Consider the following 17,965-nt stretch of genomic DNA (forward strand, 5'->3'; position numbering starts at 1 on the left):
AGAATGATCTAAAATTAAAAAACTGTGCAAGTAATTGAAGATCTACAATTCAACACAGTTAAAAATAATCGCAGTTCTTTTTCTTGTATTACATTTCGTCAGTATTCAATCTAATGATGTTTTAAAAAACGTATAATATAAGTCGTTAAAAAATTATTAATCTCGAATGACAAAAAATATTTATGAATATAAAAATGGTTAAAAATCGGAAATAACAAATATGAAGAATCAAGATGATAAATAATAATAGATTCTAATGACACAGATTATGCATTAGGAATAGTTTTAAAAAACTGGGTTTAACATTTATAAATAATATCGCATAAGTGGCACTGATTATTCTTAATTACATTTCGTAACGTTAAAATACTGGATGTGTAACATTCTTGCCTATCAACTGACCGAGTAGAAAATTAAATCGCAATCATAATCAAAATAGTTTCCTAAGGTGTTTTTAAGTGGATTATTGGACGTCAGCCGCTTTCTCGTTTCCAATAAATATTGGTGGCACACTTGTTACGCAGGTTGGTGTCGTTGACTTCTGAATGAAAGTCCTCGATAAAATGCCACGTGCATCGGAGTAATTAAGAAAGCATAATTCTCGAGCACATTAAAGCCGTGGATACTCGTAATTTCTTATCTCTAACGATGTCCCCATGATGCAAGCGGAAATACCTATGTGCTGCAATATGAAACGGGAAAAGTTGTTTGCGACTGTAGCACAATCGAAACTCTCGTTAATGTATGCCTTTCGTGATCATCGACTCGAAATAATCTCAATTGGACTGTCACTTTCGAATAAAACTTAACAGTTACATCTGTCGTTATTCATCTTCAATGATATTTATTGAATTAACGAAGAATGCGTTAAAATTTCTTCCTCGTGACAGGAACTATTCTGTTTACATTAGTAAGTTCTGCTGATGTGAAAGCATTTGCTATAAAATAAGGTACAATTAGGTGTATTAAAATTCTACGATTATAATAATTTATATATTTTCTAGTACAAAAGGAAGAAGGAAACAATCTTAAGAAGATTGCGGAGGTACTCTGCTATTTCCAACCACTTCTTCCAAATTGCCTGTAATTATCTTCCAATACGAGTAATTAAAGTATTAAACTTTTGGAAGCAGTATTCGAGTTAGAGTTCGAGTGCGTAACAACTTTTATGTCAGTTCTGATTCTTCGAAACGTAATCGCAAATCTGCGGATCATTATCTGTGTTTAATTTTGCATAAATATAACAATCAGAAAGTCGTCAGTGGTATATAACATGTTCAGATATTCAGAGATTGATTTGTTAACTCGGTTTTGATTATCGTGATTAAATGAAAAATTTATCAATCAGATTGTTGCCTGCATTTATTGCCTTGACGGCAATAAAATTCCCTTCAGGTGTTCGGCAACTTACATGGGATCATAAATCACTAGTCAGATTGTCGAGTCTACTATTCATCCGAATGAGTACGTACTACTACCTACACCTCCGTTCATTAGTATTAGGACACCTACTAATCTCGTAATAATTGACCTAAATTACTAAGAAAAGGATTAATCGATTTTAAAAATTTTGTATTGATCCTAGATGATGATTGAAGGGATATAGTAAAATATGTACAAATTACTTGCAGCTGTGAGTTATGAACAGATAATGAATTAAACATTACTCTGTTGGTCCTTATATGATTCTGATCCTGAATAACTTTCCAGATTTAGTTCATCTTTCGTAAGACTCCTATCATCTACGAATATCTATAAATCGACAGTATGTCATTTTTTCCGATATTGAAGTATATAAATTTCATTTAAGATTTATTTATCAACATATAACGTAGGCAATAGAACTTTCATTCGCGTAATTTCATTCGTATATTCATTAAGTTTTCTAACAAACAACGCTTTAATCAATCAGCTAATATCCCATACTTACCATATACTCGTCTCACCTGTTCAGTGATCTCAATTGAAGTATCACCTTGGAAAGTCGTTATCCATCTTAGCTGGTGAAACGCAATGACAAAACTCGTGCGTTTGTACGCGGTGCAGTGTGTAAAAGCGAATCACCTGCGTCCCTCGGTGTGTCGGACAGAACAGCAGCAGCAGCAGCAGTGGCAGCGATGCCGTAATAACGCCGGCACGCTCGTGCCAGAACCAAAGTATACGCTCGGTGTACACGACCTAAATAAGATGCGATGCCCCCCGGGGCGAAAGTAATTCACAGACACACGCGTGCACCGGGGATACACACGTATAGCGGCCGGGCTCGGGCTATAGTTTACGAAGTGCCGCAGGAACGCGTCGACCGCTTTAGCGTAGCTTCGACCCGCGTTTTTCAATTTCTGCACGCGGTGCGTCGCGGATCCTCGTGTCACGTGGAACACGTAAAATTGACGAGAGAAAGACTTCGCGCCGGATATCAGCCTATACGTTTGTTTCAGTCGTGATGATGCTTGGTGTAGACGAGAAACATAATTTTATTACGATTTCGCCCTGCTTGATTTGATACATCAATATTCCTAATCGCGAGACTGCATGATTTTATGTATTATATAGAATAACTAAAGCGTATGAAAGATATCAAAATGGAAAAATATATAATGCAGGAGAAAAACAAACTTTTATCTATATATTTTACAAAGACAGATAATTAAAGTGCTAAAAATTCAATTATAGATTTATAAAATTTATAAAGAAGTTACAAGTTGGTTATTTTGATCACTCTGGAAGTTTTAATATTAAAAATATAAAGATGACGAATTGCATAGTCATCAGTGCTAAATCACGACACCGTATGGGTAATTTATACTGGAATTTAGAAGCAGGGGACTAATTTTCGTCTTGCTAACCCAAACCTGACCTAAATCTCAGCCAAATTTAACTCAAACCTAATAGTAGGTTTCACGATGTGTATTCATTAAAAATATATCGATCTATCGAATAGTCCAGTGAAACGAAGATGTATCGTTTCCTCAGGTCCTCCATTCGATCATTTTAATGTTTTCACGTTGTCTCTTTTCGATGTTTCTAACGTTTTCACATCGTCGGTTCCATCATTCTCGTAACGTGTCATTTGTAAAATTTCAGCAGTAATGTTTGTTCATTTGTCCAAGAAACAGCGCACAGGAATGTAGAAAAAGATTTCGATGCTGCGCGATTTGACAATTTCATACGTTTAATGATACAATGCGCACAAATCCGGCTATTGAAAATATAATACAACTATGGAAAATATAAAGTACTCGAATTGCATAGTATTACTGCCGTAGAATCAGAACAACGTCGCATCATTCGTTTGCATCAGAGCTAACGAAGATCGACCAGGAGTTTACACATTGTCGCGCGGTAAGCGTGCTAACCGCGCAATAATGGACGCATAGATGAATTGGAGGATCGTTAACCGGCGATGGACGTCGAGATGGCGTTATCGCCGATATGGCGAGTACATCCGTGTTCGATGTTTTGTTGATTATGTCACTTTGATTTGGATTTGGAGAATGTTTCAGAATAGAATAATAGTTACACCTTGGACACGGTTTAAGGAACAATTTTGCGTTGTAGAAAGATTGAACTTGCTCTATATTCATTATTTCCTGGATAACTATATAAGTAATATATTGTTTTACAAAGTTTCATTACAGATTCCTTTTTGTATTACATATTAAGTCGTGTATTAATCGTATTACGAATTAACGTGTGAATACGTTTTTGATTTCTTTATAAAAATGCTGAATGAATATTACAAACGTTAGAAATACATCTAGTAAATTGTATAGGAAATTCAATATTTATCAAGAAAATGAAGGCTTTATATTGCCGTCTATCAATCGTTATAAGTATATTTATAAAAAAAAGGATTTTTAAAGGAAACCAACTCTCATAAGTCGAAAAATGTATCATCTCTAAAGAATTCCACGCTACACGACCATGTAGTGCACACCGAACAAAACGAAAACGTCGGATGTCCGATAGCTGGTGTAGAGATATATTCATAAAAAAAAAAACCGCGAACCGGCGCGCATCGAGTCGCGAAAGGGGTTAACGGTTCATTATCACCCCATTTCATCGGTAGAGGCGCAGCACACCGGCACGGAACTCGAGCAACACCGGTGGAAAGACCGTATACAGGAGGGATAGAGTGGTGTATAGATGCATATCAGCGTGTGTAGAGTTACGTATATATACCGTATAAACGTGCATGTTCGACGGGACGCGTGGCGAACGAGGAGGCCCGCTAGCCGCGGAGAATAGAGCGAGAAAAGAGGGAAGAAGACCGTGTGTAGAGGAGAGGGAAAGAAGGAACGAGGAGTGCATCGAGGCAACGAGTCAGTGGGCTAGTGGGGCCGACAGAATGTAGCCCGTACTACGGTACACCATCTCCCTCTTTATCTCTCCCTCGTTCCTTCCGCTCTTCCTTTCTTCCTTCTTTCCCATCGTGTGCCTACTCTCTTTCTCTATAGGCCTATCTCTTTCTGTTCCACGTACCAGGCTGTACACCGTCTCATCTTTTTCTCCTCTCTACTCGTTCTCCGCTGCAAACCATATATAATAGCGGGTTCGCTATTCGTCTCGGTGTGTAGGTCGTGGTTGCAACCATGCAGCGGGGTTCTCTTTGCCCGTATGTCTATGTATGAGTACTCACACTTATACACATGAAACTACTTGCAGAACACTGCACGGACGAAACTACTATAGCAACGTCGATCGTGGTACACACAGATACATATATGGTGTTTTTTGCGTGATTATACAATGATAGGAGTGCGTGCAGTATCTACGGATTAGCGTAGCGGCGTGTTTACCGGTGCACTAAATATAGCAGCGATACGGTTCATTAGAGTACTCCGGTGTGCACTCCGGACCGCCGTATATTTACGTATACATATGTAGGCGCGTATATAAGGGAGTCGCGATTTTTTCGCGCGCGCTTTCGTCGCAGTTATTGCGTAACACCGTTGGCGTGTACACCGGCCGCCACGTCACACACGTGCACATCCCTGTTGGACTACAAATCATGGTGACACAGTTCATTACACGGGTGCAGTGTGTCGTCGTCTATGTACATGCATGTAGTTATGTATACATACTCACCTTACTGAGCGCAACGTAAATGACGAACACCTTGCATGTACACGGTTCTCTTCTCCCTTCTCCTGATGTACATGCTCTCTTCATGCAGGTGTACACAAAAAACCACACGTACCTATACAGATACACGTTCCTCTCTCTGGCATACACCTTGTGCACATTTATTCTCGTCACATGCACGTGTTATACGTGCACGCAGGGACATACGCAGGGACATACTTACACGAAGAGGTACGTATGTAGCGAGTAGAGTCGCGAATGTAGGCACATCGCATCGCCTCGACGATGCTTCCTTCCACGGTGAATCCCAACCTGCCCTAGAGAGGCACTGTATAGCGGCATGAAAGCACGGAATAGGCCGTTGGTGGATGTGCTCCCGTCCGCGTCATTGTGTGTATATCTATACGCGCTTGTGGATAGGTATATAGGCGGGTGGGTGGGTAGGCAAGGCAAGGCAGGCTCGGCTGGTGGTCGCTTGGTTGCGAGGTTCGCTCGATAGCAAAGTGCGGTTCCCCTCGACACGGGCTCTAGTACTTGCAACGCGGCAGGATTAAAGGGGAACAGCCCGTGTACGGAAATGCACGATCGATGTGCACATGTCTGAATTTTCGTGTCAAGTCGTGACCGATCGACCACGTTCTGAGGTTACGCGACGCCCTGCTTCATCCCCCGATGACGAGCAATTCTATTCTTTAATTCTCACTACGAACTTTCGACAAGTTTTGTTCTTCTCTCTGAAGGAATTTGGTGATCTGGTGAAGAGTTTTCTATTCTTTTGTCGTGGAAATCTTGTAAGGAATTCTTCGTTCTTCTTCTAGGATACATATTTGGTTGTTTCTCGATGATGTGGAATTTCGTGCTTCTTTCCAAAATTTTGATGAAACTCTCGACCGAAGCGTTGGAATTTGTTATGTAATATGAAAGATGCAAATATGTACGATAGCTGCAAATGTTCATTTCAAGTCAATTCTCCTTTCGACATTTTCTAAGAAATTTTCTTTTTCTGGGCGTTAGGCTGTTTTCGATGAAGAAGAATTTTGATTGACTTCTCGATTGAGGCGTCAGGCTGATATAAAGTATACGGGCTGCGGTTTTGTTGCTTTCTTTTCTTGCTTTCACTATACGCCGAGCATGTTTTGTCGTAACGGGATGCAACGTGTTAATTAAATTCGCGATTTAACGGTGTCGGGCAATCGTGTGACAAGTGCCCGGAGCATATGTGAGTAGACGAATACGTTAACGTGTCGAACACGATACTCGTCTCGAAACACGTGCGTGTCGCTTCTGGTTTATCCGATTCTCTTACACCTCTCACTTCTCTTCTTGCGTGACTCTCTTTTTACATCTTATACACGTGGCTCGTGTAATTGTTGTCTTTCCTTATGTTCCATATCACAATTACTCTTTCGTTTAATCTCTTTGTTGTGCTTTCGTTGCGTGCGCAGAATACTTCGTAGACTTGATAAACGGTGGAGCAAGTCGTTTTACGCATTACACGCGTCCCTAAATAAAAATGCGATATAAACCCTAAATGGATCTGTAGATCCACAACATCAATTAGTATCTTTATTCGATAGTTTAATTCGTAACTTCTCTGTATCCAGCTGAATCCGAAGTATCTTCATCTTGCTAACCTTCTCACAATCCTAATTTTCAAACCTTCCATCTTCTTCTCTAATCCTCGAATTTCCTGAAAAAAAACCTCGCATCCTTGATAAAACTTGCATATTCTCGAATTTCCCAAAAAATGTCAGCAGTACCGAGCGAAACGATAATCAAAGAGGGGCAAAGATGCTGACGAAACTGTTTGCAGATCGACGATCTACGAACGTGAGACGCCCGTGGCGCCATGTCACTCGAGGTACTGGCAACGAAAGCGACGACGAAAGCAAGGGACACGATCGTAACGTCGACGATCACGACCAGTCGGCTCGGTGTGCTTCAACTTCGCGGCGATTAAGGCTGGTCGGCAAGTCGGCGGGACGTTCATTAGCCAAGGTGCTGACGATACTAATAACAGTAGAAAGGTGATACGCGGTAAACCGTGTCACGCAGTGGTGTAGGGCGAGTCGGGGTGGCGTGGAGGAGGCGGAAGAGGAGGTGGAGACGGAAGTGGACGATGACGATGGACGCGGTGTTAACGCAATACCGGTGAAAAAGAGGGAGAGAACGCGTCGCTGTTCGTACGCTTAAAATCGGTTCACGGTACCGGTAGTGGTACATCTCTCTCTCTATATATATATATATATATGTAAATATATATATATACATATAATAACAGTGTATCGATAAGGGAGAAAAAAGGTAGAAGAGAAACGGGTTTCAGTGCCGTTTGTAAAGTACGTGAATAAAATCGAGCTTAGTAAATAATCGGTAAGGAAGTAGAAAAAAAAGAAGAGAAGTGTTACTAAGAAATAGTTTTGTTAACGATCATCGATTCGACAATATTTAACGCGAAGCAATCGAGGAACCGGTAAAATATTGTAAAAACAATATTTATTCGTATAGAATCGAAAAGTCGCAAACGAAACGAAGGTACAACCGTACGAAGTGAAATTCGTATTAAAGTTCTGGGTAACGATCCTTAGCTGTAACGATAAACGTGGTGGTGCATAGTACAACGTTACCATAATATAGAATAATCAAGGAACGATAGTTAACTACAATATAGAGAAGATATTCGAGTGACACGTGGGCCACGAGATATATAGTAATCTGTGCGTACACCTCGAAAGATATCCGTCTCGCTCGACGAAGACGTCCTTTCGGGTGGCGTCGCGGAGCGCCGCAGCGGATGTTACGCCGGGCTTGTAAAGGGCGCCGGGTGATCTACGGGAGTAGCAGCCTGGAAGTGACTAAAGGCCATCACCACGGCGTTCAACATGTTCGAGATGTGGAGCGCGGTGAGTTCCAAGTTGGAACACTCCGCGACCTCCTCGGGCTCGCCGTTACCTCTGACCTCGCACGCACCGCAGACGCCTCATACCTCGTCCGGGAGCATAAAAGGTAACGAAAAAGCTCCGTTACGATCTACCTCTGTGTGTGTGTATGTGTGTGTGTGTGTATATGCGTGTATGCGTGTATGCGTGTATGTCTTATAGAAACGTACCGTTCCCACGTCGATTGTATACGATCTTAAGGAAAAAGAATCACGCGTACGTACCGGCCGGTTCGTGATGGCCTACTGTGAATTTTCTAATTCCACTCGTGTCGGAGAACCGTTGTACGGGGTCCACGGAATTGTCGAGTTTACATAACGTCCTTTTGAGAATAATGCGCTTCGTGCCTACTAGTACTTCAGTTGCCTGCTACTGTGTACAGGACAGTAGGTGTGTGTGCTTTTTTTTTGTTTCTATGCGAGAACAGTTACTTCGTGGAATCAAGGAGTACATTGCTCGTCGTACTGTTTCATATGACTCGAGATAAGGCAACGGGCAAATATTTCTTTTCTTTTTGACGTTTGAATGATATATGGTTGGCGTGGAATTTTATAGGAAATTCTACGTACTAAAATTCTAGTTTAACTTGAGTAAATCGAAAGTTTATGAGTTTGTATGTAATTCAAATGTAACCGTTTGACTTCTAATAAGCGTAGGAATATTTCGATACATTGTCCAACTTTAGCTCCTTGAAAATACACGGTAAACTCGACTTATGCAACGCACTTATCACACGTTCAAAGTTCGCGAATCTACAGAATTTGCAGTTAAGCGAGTGGGAGGGTTTCGTTGATTCGGCGCGCGTCTGACCGTTCACTTCGCACGTGGGTTTCGTTCGCAGTACATTAGGCGGTTTGTCGTCAGACGCGCGCGCCCGAAAATCCGTACTTGGCCGCAACGACGAGACGCCGCGTTAACGATAGCATCAACTCGATGGGTGAATTTTACTCGCTAACATAAACGTTTTAAAACAAGAAAAATATAGAAGAGAAGAAAGAAAAGGATTGTACAAGAGAGATAAAGGATAGAATATTCTTAATTCGTATTCCGTGGTGGATGTCGTCGTTTGCATCGCGTGAATCCCATTCGGGGCACTTTCATAATTTCAATACGAACGCAGCGCGAAAGTTCTACGGTGAAATTTCCAGTGTGGCTCCAACGGTGAAACATTGAAACGTCGTTTTACATTATTTACACGGTGCTTTTGTTGCGAGTTAATTTCATTACGCGACTCGCATTCGTTCAGCGAAGTTACGTCACCGGGGAACCATTCGTAAAATTTTGGTTTCGAATTTCGCGCGGCGGCAAACGCGGAACAGTGCACCACCGCGGAACATTTCGACTTTAATGGCTGATAAACGACTACTAAATTGTCTCGTAAACGCGGTACACGTTCGTCACCGTCGATTATTCGATCCCGTTATCGCGCAAGATTGCTGGAATTGATCTCAAACATTGGCCACGTGATTGATGTAGCTTCCGAAATGATCGGCCAACTAGATAACGTCGATACGTCTGCGTAAATATGTATCGATTCACGGGCGTGTGCTCACGGCAAACGATCGTTAGCCAAAGGTTTGCGGTGAACGACGATTTTGGTGAATAACGTGCAACCGTCAAACATATCGGTTCCAATGATCTTAGGAGTAATTGAGTTTCAGTTAGAGTACAGAATAAAATGGGTCAATGAGTTTGTTACGTAAATTTGATTCGCTAAATTATCTTTATTCATTAATTTAAGAAAAATGAGAATTGAAATTATAATTAAAGTATAATAATGAGAAAGCAGGACAAGTGCACTTTGCTTAACCTCTGTTAGTGAACTTATCGGTAGATTATAGATATTTATGTATTCATCGAAAATTTATGTATATATGGAAATATATAGAATACACTTAATCAACAAGATTATACGAAATATTTAAAATAAAATACACGTTATTTCTTCGTTGAAATATGAGTTGGCATAAACATCCGCATGCAAACTAGCAATTCCACGTTTCATATATTGTGATAGATTAGTGTAGGTTAAGAAATGTATTTTTAACACAGAATAATTAGCTTGGATTTTTCGGGAATTGGGTTTATTTAAATATCTTCTCTGAGAACAGCTTGAGTGTAACGGGGTTGTCATAAAATGTTCTGAAATGTTTTTACATTAAGCTTTATTGGTGAAAATACCCCAGACAGAGAAAGAAAGAAAAGGAAATCGTTTAGAAACCGGCAGCAAGGATACCTCGAAAGGTTTCAAAACTGCTTTTACGATGTCGTGAACCGCGCGCCGTACCGAATACAAATACCCACTGGAAAGCACAGATTCGCCAAGCGTGTCACACCGTAATACACGAGTTCCTTTTTAAAAATCGTTCCTAAAAATGGTTTCAAATTATGATCTATCTCTCTTCTCGTTTTTATGTCCCCATTGAAACGAAAAAAAGTCAAATATTCTCTCAACTTTGAATCGTATAAAATTTTCAAAATTTCTAGAAACTCTCAAATGATTTTAATAGATTTCTAAAAAATTCTCGTTTGTATTTGACACTAGAACTATTTACGATCGAAGTATAAAAGTCATACCAAAAAGGAAGAATAGAAGAATATAAATGTAAAGGGAAAAGTTTTTATCCGTGTACTTTTTTAAAAGTAATCCAAATTGTCAAAAGTGTACCATTACAAAATTTCTGTGGGATATTCAAACAATAGAATTCTATAAAATTTCTATGAAATATTAAAAAAGCAAAATTTTAGAAAATATAGAAATATACTAATTCCATAAAATCTCTGTAAGAATGAAGAAAAAGAGAATTTTACAAAATATCGAAATAAAAAAATTCTGAAAACATTGTTAAAAATTAAAATAAAAGAACTCTACGCAATCTCTACAATAAATTGATAAATCGATCGGATTGATCATTCTGATATTTCTGCTATTAACGACGACTTTTACTCGACCAATCATGCTCAAGTTACAAACATTGTAACACGCGGAGAAGTATTTCCACGTTGGCCATGGTGCGCGAACTCGTATCGCCGGAGTGATCGATAATCAAACTTCGAGGCGTGAACGATCAAAGCTCATAGCTCGAGCCTTGTGTTCGAACTACGGAACTTCATCAATTCGAGGACGTTGAAGACACTGAACAGTGAGAGGGAAAGAGAAAGATAGAAGAGAGTACGTGTATCTTGGCTACAAGTTTCACAGAAATCGTTTCACAGGAGTATGACGGCGCATTTTCCACGAAGTCCGGGGAAAACGCGCGTTCGGTTTGAAATAGCCAAAGGACGGGGACGGTTTCAAAAGCAACTGGACGATGTCGCGAGAGTCATAGCCGTCCCGAATACGAATACACGATCGAAACGCGGCGAGTAAATTATGCAAAGCGAAAGTACCCACGTAAGAGCGGGTTGCGCAAAAGCTTCGTAAGAAGAACGACCGTAACGTCGGCTGGTAATGTCGTCCTGCCTTCGCGTTGTCGAGAAAACAAATTTCGCGGCGATAGCCACCGCTGCTGCTTCTACATTCGCCGATTACGCCGCCCCGAGTTTTGAACTTCGCCTGTTACCTTAATTCATCTATGTCTATTCACGTTCTTGACGTGACGTACGTGAATGATGGTTCACTTGAACAGTGGATGAATCTACGTGAAAAAATAAGTTGAGAATATGCAATAACATTTTCTCATATGACGTTTCACTTTTGAGAAAATTGAGTTTGAAAATTTGTCGCGTACGTGTGAAATTAACTAATTGAGCTGATAACTGTTTAATTAAATAGGAATGGACATTTTTTACTTGCGAAAATAAGTCGAGACTGTAAAATAAAATCGTGTCATTTAAAACCTCTTTTTTGGGAAAATTTAATTTGAAAATTTGTCGGATATTTATGCACTTGGCTAATTCTCGGTACAACGTGTTCAGACTTTATTTTCTTCAATGAACCTTTAGACAAAATATATCGAGTTCTATATTTTTTACTTTTCTTCGCGCGTAGATTAACTCCTTATTAATTCATTGCTATTCAGCTTAAAATTAGCAAACTTCACAGTAAAGTGATAAAAAAGGTACTGGTACATACCCTTATCTTGCAATGAAACGTTTTTCAATCAGCCTCTATATACATTTCATTTTCACAGTATCAAGGTTTTGCAATCATATAAAGGTACTATTAAGTGATATGAAATTTAGTATATCTAGATCTAATTAATTTATATGCAAATGCTATAATAAATACAATGACGTACCAATACTTTTTCTAATCATAAATATCATACTGTATCGATTAACAACCAACTCGTACGAAAAGATTGTACTCCGTATCTCCGATATATTTTTTCATATAGAGTTATTCCACATATTCGACTGTACGAATGATGGGATTCCTTATATTTCCCTTCGATAAAGTTTGCTCTACCTGCTGGCTGATCTTGTTATCCTGGAAGAAGTTCCTTACAAGATGAATGTAAGACATGTGACAGATAAAGAAGGATATTATTGGCAAGTATTTAAACATGAAGTTAACGTAAACAGAGGTGTAGTGCCTGTACACGCATAATATTTCGGGTCAAAGCGTTTACGGATATTTAAAAGTAAACTAAGTTCAATAGGATTTCATGATATTGGAGTAATAATAGTGCGCTGAGCGAAAATTGCTGTTATAAATTTTAATCTCGGCAATGTAACCGTGTTACAAAGCGTTTAACGTTTAAAATATACCATTTTTGAAATAATTATACCGCGTTCTTTTAATAATCGAAGAAGGTATCTCGTGTATTTAACGTGTAATTTATATAATACGTATATAAAGGCTTTTAGGGTATAGGATAGCTTGTTAAGTGAAAAACTTGATAAACTCGAACGATATATTTTTTATAATAATAGTTAATGTCATCTGCAATCTCGTTCTTGAAACTTGGTCCATTTTTCCGAGCTTCTCAGAAACGTGAAACTATTTTTAATGGTACTGATCATGATTTTAACTTGAAACAAAAGGTTAAAGGAAAATTGGAACACTGATTTATAAAGATAACTTCTTAAAAATTTACGACGAAAATTTTGTTCTAAAATAACGATGTCCTACTAAAGCTTATTATACACGTATTTACCTCATATAAATATTTACGACGTTAATTATGTAGCTACAAATTACCCACAGCTTGAAATTATTGGGGACACTTGATGTCCTCTAGCATTCAAAATTTATGAGGTCGTTGGTAGATCGAAATACGTTATGGACAAATTTCAAATATTGTAAATCCAATTTTGATATTTTCGACGTACCAGCATCAGTTAGCAGGTAATCAATCTCTTATTTGATCAACGACGAAATTTGGATTCTAATTGACAATTGCGCATTTCGAGCTTTTATTTTATATTAACTAGATGAAATAATCTTCGTCAAAAATTTTAGATAGCTGTTACTATCGAATGATGTTGTATGTAAATCGAGAAACGATCACGCCGAAACGACAGACGAACAATTGTGCATCGATTTCGCAACGGGGCAACCTTTGACCCAAGCAATAATTTCATGGCATTAGTCAGATCTTTGACGGTTAATAAAATCAAATAATTGCGCACTTTCTGCGTGTCGTTCGATTCGAGAGCTACAGCCGATAACGATAGCCACGATGATTTCAGCCTCTTCTCTCATTGCGAAGGAGACGTCTAATAACGATGGCTTATTAACGAAACGTAGTGAACGTTTCGGGAACGATGTTCAGGAAATTAAGTAATTTCGTTCGACGAAGAAATAAATTGCGTTGTTTCGCAAGCGGCTCTTCGCAGAGATACCATTATATATCGTCGCTATTACTTGTGACAGTAATTGTCTATCTTGCATCGCCTATCGATTGTGTTCATGGAACAAAGATGTATAAAATTTTAAACAGTTTTTTTTACTAGAAAGGTAAATAAAATTAGAAAACAATGACCCTAATCGTTAAATTTCCTAATTCAATTAATCGTTTGATGCTAAATTAACACGATGGTAAAAGGTTCAATGTAATGAAAAGATAAATAGAGTAATAAAATAGATAAATTGGTAAATATTTTTATTGAAATTTACAAGATAGAATTTGTATACAGATACATAATTAAATAACATGATGAACGAGGATCGACGATTTGAATAAAAGTACAATATTTTTCGATCATTCTAAGCTATACACAGCAAATATAACGTCGGCGCAAAGAGAAAGAATATTCAGGAGGACACTTTAACCTAATTTAAGAAAATCCATAGACAACTCGAGCGGAATAATGATTCAAAGCATCGAACTATTAAAATCTTGTTGTAGGACAAAGAAAAGGTCGAGTTCAAAAACCAAATGTTACGTATTTTTAGTACCAGACGAAATGATCAACCCTTGCTTTTGTAATATTAAGAAAAAATTAAGAACAAAATTTAATTCTTTAGAGAATAATTCTTTCAACATTCTTGAATGGACAAATACGTTGTCGACTTTGTCATCTACGAGTTTCCTTGTATATTTTTCGCGAGTGAAAGCCAAAGTAGCCACGTGAGTTTGTCAGTGAACGGTGTCGAATCAGGGCAATCCTTCGTCCTCTCTTGGTCGCCGTGTTTTCAAAGCCGTCGAACGGGTTCGAAGGTTGTCGTTACGAAATCGATCCACATCTATCGTTTTGTCGTGATCGCTACCCGATTCATACTTATCGCGCTGTTATGATCGCGTGGTTACCGTCCGGTTACTGTCGAACTTTCTACCAAACTAGCTAACGGAGCGAGTTTCGACCTAAATGACGATGATTACAAGGATTCTGGATCGTTCTACCATGGCTATGAGAGTCTTAATTCTAGATCATTATACTATATCTAAGCACGCAATCATTTTATTTCTCTAGTGTTTGAGATTTATTAAATACCAAATATTTACAGTTTATTTATTGAAATGACGTCATATCGTAATTTAACATTATGCAATTATTTCTTCGTAAGATTAAGTTTCATTTTTGTAATTTTAGTAATTCAAGAATTCAATAATTTCAATTTAGTAGTTCATTAGAATCATATATTTGGAGGGATTTCGTATCTTTCCATTAGAAATATATCGCATTTGACTTCCACAAATAAATGAAAGTTATCATATTTTTTCGCTTTACTTCGACTGTATATAACTGTAGGATTAAATACAATTTATGCAGCTTCAATGATATAGGTGCAATCGCATTAGTCACGGATGGTCTTATTAACGAGCATCTGCTTTCGACTTTGAGTCATACTCGTCTAATATTTGTCTCGATGATTCTGAAATAATTGGCACGTAATCATTCACGTGGTCAAGAAAGTCGATATGCAGTGCCCCTTGTCGGTGCACGTATGCCACTAGTCATTCAAAGATCATCGACCTTATAGACGTCGTGATACGATAAGATTATAGTAATAGGTACGACTACTGTAAGTAGGTAAACGTTCCAGTCTTTACACGATAGAGACTCTATTGCGGGGCTATTTTCAGAAAAATATGATATGTTACGATAGCTTGAAACATGTTAGATGAACTAGGTCTGAACAAATTCTATTTAAAATAAATTTTATTTTGAAGAAGTAAGTACACTTTGAAGCAGTGAATCATTATTATTTCAGAAATATATATAGTTCACGATAAATTACTTCCAAATAATTTTCTATTTCTTTTGTCAAATAATTATAGATTTTAAATATTGTATTTTGGATACGTTCGAGTCATAAATAATATAGCTGAATTGTAATAGTATACTTGTGACTATTGTGTGACGTAACAACATTTGCTCTCAGAATTATCTTAATTTCAATCGCACTTGACCAGTAGATGTTAGGACTTGTCTATATGTGTTTACATTGGCGAAATTAATCATTCTGACGCCATTAATAATGATAACATAATAAAATCAGAAATTTATGTCGGTGACGTTTGTTCAAATGCGAAATGTCAAATAAAATAAAAGATTATTTGATTCGATGAACAAATTCGGTACGATAAAAACAAAGAGTATACGAAAATAAATAAATCTATAAATTCAATGCAGGATAAATGTTGCGAAAAAATTATTTATTTTAGTTTTGATTCCGAGCAAAAATGGTTGTTAACTCTCATCAACGGAGTTGTTTGAAATATTATATCACATTAAATTACAAATCCACAATTAATGGAGATTGTATTATTACGTTCGCTTGTACGGAGCACGCTTCAAAAACGACGATTTAGGTCAATTTTGCGTGTAATAAAGTTCCAAAATAATTTCTCTTGATGGTACGTAATATCGTGCAATGAACTCGTGTTGAAACCCGGGCATCCCGTTTGCAATTAAAACGTAACACGAAAAAGTGGCACAAGAAAGCAATAGCTTAAACGCGGTACAATATCGCAGATATGAGGGAATAATTCGTCGCGTCGCGACGCCGCAAGGAAACATTATTTAAATTTCTGGCAATTCATTGTTCGCGCGGCCGATGTTTTTCACCTGGGAATAAGGAACGAGCAAGTTCGAGTTACGTTAAACGTAGCATTATAGCAACGGAAAAAGAGAGGACTAATAAAAAAAGGAAAATGTACAACCAGAAACGCGACTGAGAGAAAGAAAAACACCTACACACGTAGAACACCGTGAAATTCGTATAGAACATTCTGCCATGGTTAATCATCTCTTAGTGATTTATAAGGGAAGACTGAAACGTCTTCGTGAAGACAGACCATTAAAACAAACGCGCCACGGGCCGGAGATCCGTTCAACGACGCCGCTTAAAGAGATATTAATTATTCGACTTCTAAGCCCTTCATTATTCACATAACTGGAACTCTGGGCGCGCGCGAGCCGGAACACGAGCTCGAAGACAGAAAGAAAGAACGAACGAACGAAAGAATCGTGGCGAACGGGTGGTAGGGATAGCGAGAGCGGAAGAAAAAGGGGGTAGGGATGGTGGAAGAAAAGAAAGAGGAACACCTACCCTTTGAAATGGCCGCGCTATAGGTGTGCACGGAACGAACCACGGAGGAAGAAAGAATCAGAAAGTTGGAAGCGCCGAAAGGGAGACGGGGAAAGAAAGAGGCAGAGAGCGCAATAGGAAACGGTCGAGCGAAGAACTGTGAACGTGCGAGTGGAAGGAAGAAAGAGATAGATGGAATGAGAAAGATGCGAAAAGAGAGAGTCAGTAGGAAGATACCAAGCGAGGTAGGGGCTGAAGTATCAGCGTTGCGAGGGTTGGGCCGCGAAGCTGCTGGTTCTAGTGCTGCTGCAGCTGCAGCTGCAGTTGCAGAAGGGTGAGGCGCGGTAGAGGACAGGAGGAGAAACGGAAGCGTGGGTTCCCAGATCGATAGCCGCGCGCCCGTGCAACCGAAGCTCACCTCGCGTCGCCAACTACGACGACGATGTTGTCGTCGTTCTCGACGTCGTGGTCGTAGTCATAGTCATAGCCGTAGTCAGCGTGGTCGTGGTCGGTGGCGTCGTCATCGTTGACGTATGCTACGCCGTTCCGCGGCGCAGACGTCGATACGGCTCGCACGTGCAACATTTTCTCATCGTTCGAAAGTACGAGCTTTGTCGTGGAAACGACGGACAATGATCGAGCTTCTTCCTTCTCCCCCCGTTTCTTTCTTTTCCTCTTTTTTTTTTGCTTTTTCGCGTTTTCTTTTCTTTTTGTTCGTATCCGTCTCCAGCGTTTCTGCTATTTCTTTCGCCTCATTCTTTGTTTTTCTTTTTTTCGTTCGTTTTTCTCTTTCTCTCTCTCTCTCTCTCTCTCTCTCTCTTGTTGCCTTTTAATGGGCGTGCGTTGTTCACTCGATGCGACTTTAACGACTCGAGAATTTCAGGCGAAGTGGACGTTTCACGGAGAATGCAGAAGCAGATTGATGCGAAGACAGGTCGATACCGAGTTATGCTCTTTATGTACTTTTTCGTTCCAATGCATTTTTAGCTTTCGAAGAAGAGTGAAATTATTAACTATA

General features: G+C 39.0%; 1 protein-coding gene across 8 annotated transcripts in view; it reads left to right on the top strand.

The window, feature by feature from the left end:
• LOC117209695 (probable nuclear hormone receptor HR3) overlaps positions 1 to 17,965 on the top strand; it is a 113,760-nt gene that overhangs the window by 39,003 nt on the left and 56,792 nt on the right. The window contains exon 1 of one of the 8 annotated variants that reach the window (XM_033451980.1): positions 7,451 to 8,091. The exons of 6 other annotated variants lie outside the window; for them this stretch is intronic. In XM_033451980.1, the coding sequence (XP_033307871.1) occupies positions 7,968 to 8,091 (124 nt within the window). In that variant the 5' untranslated portion in view covers positions 7,451 to 7,967. Of the gene's footprint in view, positions 1 to 7,450; positions 8,092 to 17,965 lie in introns of those variants that run through there. One more of the 8 variants, XM_033451983.1, reaches the window with a different exon arrangement.

This window comes from Bombus bifarius, unplaced genomic scaffold (assembly GCF_011952205.1).
Source record: "Bombus bifarius isolate JDL3187 unplaced genomic scaffold, Bbif_JDL3187 scf7180000008190, whole genome shotgun sequence".
Lineage (NCBI taxonomy): Eukaryota > Metazoa > Arthropoda > Insecta > Hymenoptera > Apidae > Bombus > Bombus bifarius.